Raw genomic sequence first — 10,949 nt, forward strand, 5'->3', positions numbered from 1 at the left:
GGCTCATCACAGGAAGTATTCTTGGTTTGAACACTATGGTTGTGAGATACCTGATGCTCCAGAGCCACAGCGTAACTACCTGTGTGGCTTCTCCTTGCCCCAGTCACAGCGTTTGTGTTTTCAGCACAGGAATGTAGAGATTCAGGCTGCAATTAGGCTTATTTGTGGGGTGGTGAGTTCAGAACAGCACATACCGCCATTCTGGTGCGGGTGACTTTCTGAAGAGTTGGACCCCCGGTGTTTTGAGCCACTGAAACTGTTTCACTGAGCATCCCTGTCTTCCCCTTCTCTGCAGCGAATTAAGAAAGATGTTGATAAAGGCACCCTGCATACAGATATGTTCCTGCTGAAGACCGAAGGTGCGGGCAAGGAGGAAGGTAAGCTACTGCCGCAGCTGGGAGGGCACTGCTGGAAGTGATGCTGCAGGACTGTGAATACAAATCCTCTCTGTTCCCTTGAATAACAGACCAAAAAACCCGAAGCCTAGAACAAAATTTCCCTTTCAATGAAAAGCACTGCGCCCAGTGTTTGCTTTGGGGCTAAACACAGTGGATGAGTTGATTTAAAATATTTTTTTCTTCCCAGGAGCGGCTAAGCGCGCTTGTATACTGTGACTCTAGCTGAAAAAGAAGGGGGCTGGGGTGAAGGAAACAGCAGTTGCAGGGGGATATTGGAGGAATTATGTCCTCCTTTTTTGTTTATGTGTGCTGGAGAAGGAAGACGGGCCATCACACATGCAGGCAGGATTCCTCACTGCTCCGCTCTGCAAAGGGAAATGGGAAGTAGGCGCTTGTTGCTGCAGCAAACTGTATGCTGCGCAGCGGTTCTGTCCCCTCCTCGCACTCCCTTTTACAGCCTGAAAAGATGAGGCTGTGACTGCTTGCCTGAGCAGAGCTTTCTGGTTAGCTGAAGGCTGTAAGGAGTCCTGGTTCTCAGCTCCAGGTGACTTGATTTCAGAGCTAGTGTAGATGGTGGCTCTGACACAGTGAGACACTGGGGAATGGGAGCTGGTGGAGAAACTGGCAGAGCTCTAGAGGAAGGCTGGGATATGCTTTTTGTCAGAGAATCACTTATAGCTCACAGCATCATTTATGTTGACGCCTAGTTTGTCCTGGAATAGTCTGGGATGGAGTGAAGGGTCTCCAGGCTCCTTGCTTAACTACATGGAAAGCTCTGGCCTGCACAGGCAGCTTCAGAAAAAAATAGAAGAAAAGATATTTTAGGGATTTTTTTTAGTTTGTATGTGGGAGGGAATTAAACCATCTTGAAATTCCTGTTCTCTGGGACATTTTGATCACTTCTGTTTCAGAACAGAAAATCTTTGGGATTTCAGAATTCTGCACACTGGAAATTCCTGTTTTGACAAAGTCTCTTTGGTAATTGTCTCACTTACAGACTCTTAAGAGAGAGGATTGGGATGTGATTTCATTAGATTCCCTAGTGCAGGGATATTATCAAGAGTGGGTGTTGGTTGGTTGGTGGTTTTATCTGTGAATGTCCCCAGAAATAGGAATTCCATCACTTTCCTTAGGAGAGAATGTATTTTATCCTTAGCTCAGGGAATGAGACCATCTTCTTTGAGCTGAGTTTCTAAAATGTTAAAATTGTGATTGATTTCTTTAAACCTGACCGTGTTAAAAGTGGAATTTGGGGAGGAGGGTTGGTCACTTACACTGTCTGGATTCCAGACCCTGCTTGCATTGTGTCCTATTTATAGTTTATCGTGTTGAAATTGTGGTTCCTTCGGGAACACAGTCCCTAGCCAGTGCATGTGCTTCTCCTGGCCTGCATTTTAAGGATTTGCTTTAAATCCAGAGTGGAAAAGATTGGAGTAAAAGCGGAGGGTTTAGAGCACAAGCCTTTTCCTGCTGCTGAGCCCTTTTTTAAAGTGTGGTTGGGTCTCCTTACGATGAACTGCAATTATTCTTGGGGTTAAGGCGGTGGTGGAAGTTGACAGATCAAGTAGTAAGGGTACTGTGGAGAGAACTGATGTAGAGTGGGCTCCATGGGATAACCGAGGTACATTTCTGCGGTACTCAAAGGCTGTATACAATCAGTCGCTGTTTGAACTCCACCCTCCTGAAAAGGTGTATATACAGAAAGCACACCCTGAAGGTTGCTCTCTGCATTTGCTTTTATTGAAGGCACAGCAGCTTTCTAAGGGCAGAAGGGATGGGTAGAAGGCATGTGCAGATGAGCTGTGTGATAGAAGTGGAAATGCAAGTGGTTCTGATTAACGTTGTTGTTGAAGACGTGCTGTGCAGTCCTAAGAATTTCCAAAATGGCTCGTTGAGTTACTTGCTGGAGTACTGAAGGGCCTTGGAAGATCTGAAAACAGTCAGGGTTCTCCCTTGCTGATGTTCATATTTGCTTTTATCCATTACCAGACAAGTGGGCATGGAGTCGGCTCAACCCATCCGGAGTGAAACCCACTCCCAGGTCTGGCTTCTCTGTGGCGATCGGTCCCAATAACCGTACCCTTCTGTTTGGAGGCGTGCATGATGAGGAAGAGGAAGAGAGCATTGAAGGGGACTTCTTCAACGATATTTATTTCTATGACATGGGAAAAAACCGCTGGTTTCCTGGACAGCTAAAGGTTAGTGTTGGTTTTTTTTTTTTTAAATTACACAAATACATTCATTTCATTCTCCTTGATCATTGGACACATGTCTTTTGGACCTTTTTTGGCCTGGTACAGATTTCTCGCAGTGTGCAGGAGGCCTCTATTTCTAATACCTCTGGGTGCTCCAGAAGCTGAGCCACCAGGTGTGGCTGCTGCTTTGATCTGTGACCCACTGATTGTGAAGAGGGCGAGAGGCTGTAGGAATTAAGCTGGGGATGTGCAGCTCTAACAGGTTTTTACTACCAAACCAACTGAATTCTCTAACTTTATGCTGCCCCTCTCCTTCCCTGTGCTCTCCATGCCCCGCTCCCACAGTGTGATGCAGACTGAGGAGAGAGGAAACCTGTGAGCCCTGGTGGTTGGGCACAGGTGCACGCTCCCTGTTGATGTGTAATGCGAAATGAAATAAAGCAGCATGAAAATACAGTTATGGTGTTTTACTGGAGGCCAGCTCCAGGTAAGACGTGTAAGTCTGACATGAGATAGTTCAGTATAAGCTACTGTAAAAAGATCTGGTGTTGGGATCAAAAACCCTCCCTCTTCCCCATTCTTGATGAGCTACTAGAAAAGATGAAATATTAACCTTGGCTCATAAGAACTTCAGAAACGTGACCCTCAGATCTTTGATTTTGTTTGAACCACTCTCAAGGGGAAAGTGAGGTGCAGGTGACCTAGTTGAACTTCCTTCTTTTCACCCCCACTGTTTCTGGCTTTGTTCTCAAAAAGGAGAAGTCAATCACATAATAACAGGCAAACATGCACTCAGGTGTTTGCTTCTGCCTGCCCAGCTGACTGTTTTCCAGCCCTTTCATACAGTATCTTGAAGACCTGGAGAGCTTCCTGGTAATGCACTGTAATTTAGCACCCAGCAATTGGTTTGATTTCACAAAATGCTGGGTTATTTTCTCTTGCTCTTGTCACAGACCAGTGGACTCTGTGTGTGTTTGTGTACACGTGCAAGACAGAGAGCAAAAGAGCTGTTTTCTGTCTCTTCAGCACGTGCTGCCGTTAATAGAAGAGGAAACTCCACGCCGTGTGTTCTCCAGGAGTTTCATTGCTCCTTGTTTTACGTCTTGTAAAAGTCCATGCTGAGTGGGAGGTTGTACCTATCACTTGAGACTTACAATTCTAGTGAAAAATAATTGAATTCTCCCTGCTCCCTCCCAGCAGCATCCATAGTGTTTGTATTAACTGCTGTACATGCTATTAGGTGTACACAATTCACACACAAATCTCCTTCTGTTCCTTGTTCCTGTTAACAGGGACCAAAATCGGAGAAGAGGAAGCGAAGACGTGGCCGACAGGCTGAGGCAGAGGGTGCTGAAGATGAGGAGATGGAGAAGCAACAACCACAAGGCCCAGTGGAGATAGTCAAAGAAGTGGTGACAGAAGATGGGACTGTCATGACAATCAAGCAGGTGATCTCTGGACCTGCAGAAGAGAAGGAGAAGTCTGAATCGGAGGAGGAGGAGGAGGAAAGTGGAGCCTTAGGCCAGCAAGTGGAGCCATGTCCACGTTCCAATGCCATGTTGGCAGTGAAGCATGGGATTCTCTATGTGTATGGAGGAATGTTTGAGGTGGGCGATCGCCAGTTCACTCTCAGTGACCTCTACAGCGTTGACCTACACAAGATGGAAGAATGGAAGGTGCTAGTGGAAATGGATCCAAGTAAGCTCTGAGGATGGGATCTCTCTCTCTCTCTGCCTTTAGTGTAGCAGCCCCTAGGATATGGTTTCCAGTAGTGCTGTATTTTAGAGGGGGGGGTGGGCTGCAGGAAAGACTGTGGCAACTGTGGACTTTCCTCAAGGGGTGGTGATGAACCTTTGAGTAGTGTTTTTTCCTGGACAGGAAGAAGCTTGGGAGTCTGTGAGTGTCTTATGGTCAGTCTCTGCAGAAACCTGTCTGGTCCAGAGTTTTGCGATCACTGTAGCGAGTGAGCTCTGGTCTTTCTACTCTGGAAACCAAGACATGTACACAGAGCGTCTCTGTTCACTGGTGGCAAGTTCTGGCCTGGGAAGTCCTGCTGTGCCATGCTTGTCCACTCGACAGAAGACAGGGATGTGTGCTCTTGCCTGTCCTCACCTTCTCAGGGCAGTGAGGGTCTTGGGTACTGAAAAGAATATGGGCATTAGCTGGGGTTCTCTCTTTGTACCTTAAATGTGTAGTATGTTTGCCACGTGCTCTGACTACTCTGCTGGGCTGTTCCCAAGCTGGGAAGGGTAGCTCAGGGGATGTGGCAAGCATGGAATTCAGTTCGCTGAATTCCTGGCTACAAGGTCATTACATGAGTGTGTTGGTTGGTGTTGCAGAACGCATTATCTGAGAGACCTCATTGAAGATGAATTTGATATGTTTTCTACTCATTATTGAATGAAACTGTGGGTCTGTCTTAAAGCAACATATCTCTTATGGTAGTGGGTAAGTGATTCAGCCCAGGCCATGTGGTAGAGACTGTAGAGAGACATTAAAAGAGGGTGTCCCTGCCTTGGAAACTCAGTCTGCATGTTCATAATGAACAAAGGGCAGAAAGGAAGGAGTCCTGCTCATGATCATGGAGCTGTGAAGTGCCAGGGAGGAGAGTTGACTCTTGTCAGCATCGGCACTAACCAGCTTTTCTTTCATAGCTGTTCTGTGATGTTCACTTCTTCCTGACTCTGTCTCATCTCTTCCCACTGCTCCGCATCAGAGCCAGGCCCTGTACAGTGGGTGGATCTGGAGGGAAATAAAACCAGCAGGGGTCTTAAGGAGCTCATCTGTCTGACCTTGCCCTGGCATCCTCCATGACAGTTCTGGGTGTAGGAGCGGGAAACAGATTGTTACATATTTCTTCCATATTCTTTCTCATCAAAGAAGCACAAGAATGGCTGGAGGAGTCAGAGTCGGATGAAGAGGAGGATGATACAGAAGGTGCAGAGGGAGGGGAAGAGGAAGAAGAGAGCTCTGAAGAAGAGAGTGAAGATGACGGAGGTAATGATTAAGATAAATGTTGTCCTCATACTAATATAAAGTGGGGTTTGGTACAATACCTGCTGGTTCTGCTGCCAGCCTGGAAGGCCTCACTGCCATCCAGGTGAGTTTTCCAGTAAAAGTGAAGTTTTCATAGTACACTGACCCCAGGTAGAGGAGAAATTTCATTGGGAGGTCTTTAGGCTATTACATTTAAATACTAAGGTAGCCTTGGACGGGTTGACACATGGAAGAGCAGATTGCCTTTGTTAGCTGTTTGTGACCTCTCTTTCTGTCTTCCCCCCCATTGTGTACCAGGAGAGGAGCAGCACCCGTCTGTTCAGCCTGGTGAGAAGCACGCGGACTATCTCTCCAGGACGGAGCAGTACTGGATTAAATTTGCCCGCATCAACATGGGCCCGGATGCCAAGGAGAAGAAGGTGGTAAAAGTGGCACATGCCATGGCAAAGACTTTCTATGAAGATTCAGTCTAGATGTTGTTGGGGCTGTTCCATGGGTGAGGAAATGTGCTGGGAGCAGTGGTTAGCTCCGCTGAGCTCTGCCCGGTGTGCCAGGCAGTCAGCATGTCCAGAGGGCATCCTGGCACTCCAGCTTTTGCCTGCTCTGAGTGCCTCTGGGCTGACCAGTCTCAGCGTGCCTTCTCGGTTAGTGCTCTGGATATGCTGTTATTCCCCTGGAGGTTGTGGGAGGGCCTTCAGGAACAGGATTGCTGTCCAAGCACTTTGTTCTGCTGAGGCTGGTATATGCAATACTGTCATGTTTTTGTTCAAAAGTTGGTTTGAGTCTGTCAAGACAAATTGCACCTCACAATGGTTCATTGGTCCCAAATTCTCTACCCTGACTGGGGCCAGAATATGTCTCCCAAGGGTTTCTACAATAAACTTATTTGGTTACAATCATCTTGGTTTTCTCAATTAATGCCATTCTAGCTTTTCTGCTTCCTTTTCTCCTGCTGTGGAAGAGGGATCGCTGTTCCTGCTGTGAAATGCGCAGGTAGTGGTTGTAAGATGTACCAGCCCTCCTGAGATGTGGCTGCACAGCCTGGAGAAACCTGGGAATCCTTTCACACCTTACCTGTATGAGAGCCACTGTAACCCCTGATGCATGTAACAGGAGAAGTCTCTTCCTTTTTAATGTTACCTGTAGCAGGTTTTGCCTTTGCTTGTGGAATCTCCCAATTCAGTTTCTCACATGTTGGCCAAGAAAGCTGTTGTCCTACAAGTGAACTCCTGAGGACCAGTGAAATGTCCTACCTTAAGACCTGATGGCATGTTGAGGACAGGAGAGAGTGGGCTGACACTCTCAAAGGATTTTTTTTCTTTTTTACCCCTTTTTCCTCACTCAGCCCCTCTCCTCAAGGCATCGCTTTCTTTCCGGCAGAGCAGTGCTGTGGTCCATAGGGACAACAGATGGGATACAAGTGTGTCTGTTGCAGCAAACAAGTGATGACTTGGGGTGACACCAGAAGGCGCTGGCTGTCCTTGTGCAGAGAAATCCAGGGTGCCCTGGGTATTGTTTTGGCGGGGGAACCAGCTCTCAGGAGAGCAGTGCTAGGTTTTGCAGGGCTAATTAGAATGCGATAAAGATTAAATAGAGCAAGCTGCCAATGTGATTTAATTGTCAAGATAAAACTGTGTTTGATGGAGAGGTTCATTCACCGTCTTGTTTTGTATCGGCAATGCTTCTGCTTTCTTGCTGCAGCAATACCATGGGTGGGTCCAACCACTTCTAAACAGCCCGGAGCACATTGTGTCTGTCAGCGAGACAGAGAGGCTGAAGACACACGTGTTCTTAAAAACAGGTCTCCAGGGGACGGGGAGTGGGAATGGGAGCACATCAAATGCTTTAGCTGGGAAACAGCTGTTGGTCCAACAGCTGCAGCATCCCTCATCGCTAACCCACAGTTACTGAACGATGAGCAAGAAAAAGAGCTTTGAAACATGTTCCATGCTGAAGGGGCTGGGGAGCAGTGCTCCTGCTGCTCACAGAAGTTAATCTCACTGCTCTCCCTTCCAACAAGACCAAGCATCTGATACCAAAATGCAGCTGCTGCTGGGGTGGGGGCAGCTGCTCTTGGGGAGGAGGTAAGGGGTTGGGTGTTGGTGTTCTTATCGTGGTAAAACAAGTGAGTCTGAGCCGTGCTAAACCATCAATGTTGTTAGCAGTGTACCCAAATTGGGGCTAAAAGGAACTAGGCAGATGATAAGGAATGTGGGTCTGCTGGGTAGCAGTAGAGTGGAGCAAATGACACCTGAGTGTGAACATTTATCTTCTATTGGTGCCTCCAGACGGGAATGTGGAACCCACCACAGTGTTTCTAAGCCAGCCATCCGACGCAAACTTCTGGGCAATGCTTGGCAACTCTGAACATCTACAAAGTGCCGTAATGCTATGGAGCATGACCTCTGAGATGCTTCCGATGAAGGGACACAGCTCACAATGTGTCCAAGTTACACATTCAGACTTCTGGGCACTGATGAGTAGCCATGGGGGTTCATTGCCTGTTGAAACTCCCAGGTTCAGCATGGTAATTAGCTGGTTACACATACCCTGGAAGAGCAGGTTGGTGGCAGCACTGAAAGCAAGTGCCTGTGGGATAATAGTAGTCGAAACACAGCGATAAAAGGAACTCAGGAGCTTGAAATGCCTCTGAGGGAAATGTGGTCCTGGTGGATCTTACTCAAAGGCCCTGTATCTAGTGCTTGCTGTGCTTGGAGTTGTCTTCAGCGATGGTTGGAGCTGATGCCATTCATTTAGGGGCTGTGCGAGGAGTTGACATGTTCCCCTACACCAGGAGAACCCGTCCCCATGTCAAGAGTCTGCAAGGCCCATCTTCTGTGTGAATGACTTACCCATGTGCAGGAGATCCAGCCCGGTCTCTGCTCTCTTCTGCTTTAGCACAAATCTCTGGAGCCAACCTCGCCCTATGACGGCTTTAAAAAATTCCTACTTTTCCATCCTCCCTCAACTTGCTAAAGCCTGTCGGGACATCTAATTAGTCCTTGGGTTTCAATTAAGCCCTTCGTCATCAAAATGACATTATTTCTTCTCTCGCCCCTCCCCTTCCGTTGCAGTCTGGATTTTTTTATGGTGGTTTTTTTATTTTTCCCCCAGCAGAACTGAGGCTTCATCGCTCCACACAAGGTAAATAGATGCCGCAACAGCTCCTCGTCTCTGAAAGATCGAGCCCTGGAGAGTCCCAATGCGCTCGGAGAATCTAGGTCTTGGGTACAAGCAAACCAGACGCCAGATGGGCTGGTGAGAAGCTGACGTGGCAGCGGCAGGCGGAGGGGTTTTGTATTCCTTCCTTCTTGCCGTCCCCAAAGACGCGGTGTCAAACCAGCCGGTCGCTCGCACAGGTTGGGAGCGGGGGGACTGGCCGGAGGACCCGGGTGTCCCCGGGGAGGGACACGTGCCCTTTTCCCGGTGGCTTTACTGAAGGGGGCTGGTTCCTTGAACCCCAACCCCTCTGTGTGTTTCAGGTGGTGCGTGTTCCGCTGTAGGAACATAAAAATACCATCGCAGCCCAAAAAAAAAATGATATAAACCTTCAGCTGTTGGCGTGCATCTGTCAGCGTGGACATAAACCAGCAGGTACGGACAATTTACATAGATTTATATGCCACGGTGATAGACATTTTAATATGCCTTAGGTAGATATGCAGGAATCCAGGGCTCATAAGACAGGGAAATACACTGAATTACCTTCCTCTCTGGGCCACTTCTCAAGAATATTTCTGGCCTTGGGCAAAAGTGAAAAGCCCAGGACTAAGACAAATTGCTCAGCTCCCCGTGATTAATAAAGAAATCATTATTTTTAAACACGTGGTTTGGGAGCCGATTAATATTAGTCTCTGGGTATCTTCCATGCTGAACAAAGCTCAGCTCGACTGAGGTTTTATCCCGTGGAACAAAGCGATGGAAAATCCGAGTTGCATTTATGTCTGGGCATAACTGCGGATACCTGGGCAAGGGCAGGAGGAACTGGTCGGTCAGTGTGAAAAAACTAGTCATGAAATCACTAGTACTTTTATTTGATCGATAACGAGAGGCATTTTTGTGCTGTTTTATATATATATATATATATATATCTCCAAATATCGTACTGTGTTTGCCTGTAACTGTTTAACCTGCTCCTGGCTGGGACCTTTGTGTCACACGCTCCAATGTACAAAAAAAAAAAAAAGTCCTGGAGAGTCTTTACAAAGGGTTGCAACCGGAATTATAAAACACGTGGATGAGTTCCTAGGGCTGCAATCATAATAGGTCCTTATTTGGTTCATTTCAAGCATGCAGCAACCACTCAAGAGTAAAAAAAGATGACTAGGGACCTAAAAAGAAATTAAAAAAAAAAAAAAAAAAAAGAGGAAGAGGTACGAAAATGATGGACAGTTACCGTGGGAAATGAAATAAAAAAAGTTACTGGGGTCTCGCTGCCTTCAGTTATCATTTACCCTGTGCACCCATAGCCCTCTGCCTGGAAAGGGAAAGGAAGAAAAAGAGAAAGAAAAACTGCGACAGGAGGGAATAAGACCATGTAAGGAAAAGAACTGAATTTAACTGGCACATGCTCTAATCCTTAGTTTATTTCTGGTTAAAAATATAGCAATCCAGTGCAGTGTAATAAGAAATCTGCTGAAAAGGTAGCAGAGAAACAGCTAAAACAGAAGCAAAGCAAAGCTGAGTCCGCAAGTCAGGGCTGTACCCAACAACTCTGGATGTGAAACGTCAAGGAGGATTTTTTCCCTCCTCCCCCGTCCCCCCCCCAAATATTTCCGTATGTGGGTTTCATCCCACCCTCGGGTTCCTGCCACGCTCACCCCCCTCCTCCTGTTGAACGGAGCTGCAGTGGGTCGAACTGAGGGTGGAATTTGGTCCCCGGATGTACCAAATCCCAAACGAAAACCCTTTGAACCGTACCTGGTGGTGGTGGGTCACCGGCAAAGCCGATCTCCACGGCGGGGAAGGATAGCACGGGGAGGGGGGGAAACAGTAGAATGGATTTTTTGAGAAGCGAGGGGACGTCGGCCACTTCCAAGCGATCGAGCTAAGACCACACTCTGGTGATTGGGACCATAACAGCTCAGAACAGGGATACGGCATCTTTAATGAGTATGCATATTATCAGTGGGGACAGGGGAGGGGAGAAAATCAAGGCAGGCATATTACAAAGATGGTATAAACGAACAAATTAAGTGACATAGAAAAAAAAAAAAAGAAAAGAATACATCCTTAGAGGCTGCCATTGCCAATGATGTTTGGTTTTTTGTTTTTCCTTTTTTTTTCTTTTTTTTTTCTTTTTTTTTTTTTTTTTTTTTTTTTTACAGGGACATGTTGGAAGCTGGAATATACATCCTGC

At 47.0% G+C, this 10,949-nt stretch overlaps 1 protein-coding gene across 1 annotated transcript in view; it reads left to right on the forward strand.

Annotated features, from left to right (window-relative positions):
• The window catches only part of KLHDC4 (kelch domain containing 4), a 29,706-nt gene extending 23,218 nt beyond the window's left edge, over positions 1 to 6,488 (forward strand). Inside the window, exons 8-12 of the mRNA XM_074158026.1 lie at positions 296 to 377; positions 2,388 to 2,596; positions 3,886 to 4,291; positions 5,474 to 5,590; positions 5,888 to 6,488. Coding sequence (XP_074014127.1) covers positions 296 to 377; positions 2,388 to 2,596; positions 3,886 to 4,291; positions 5,474 to 5,590; positions 5,888 to 6,063 — 990 coding nt within the window. The 3' untranslated portion in view covers positions 6,064 to 6,488. The remainder of the gene's footprint in view (positions 1 to 295; positions 378 to 2,387; positions 2,597 to 3,885; positions 4,292 to 5,473; positions 5,591 to 5,887) is intronic.
• Positions 6,489 to 10,949: the final 4,461 nt, after the last annotated feature.

This window comes from Numenius arquata, chromosome 13 (genome assembly GCF_964106895.1).
Source record: "Numenius arquata chromosome 13, bNumArq3.hap1.1, whole genome shotgun sequence".
Lineage (NCBI taxonomy): Eukaryota > Metazoa > Chordata > Aves > Charadriiformes > Scolopacidae > Numenius > Numenius arquata.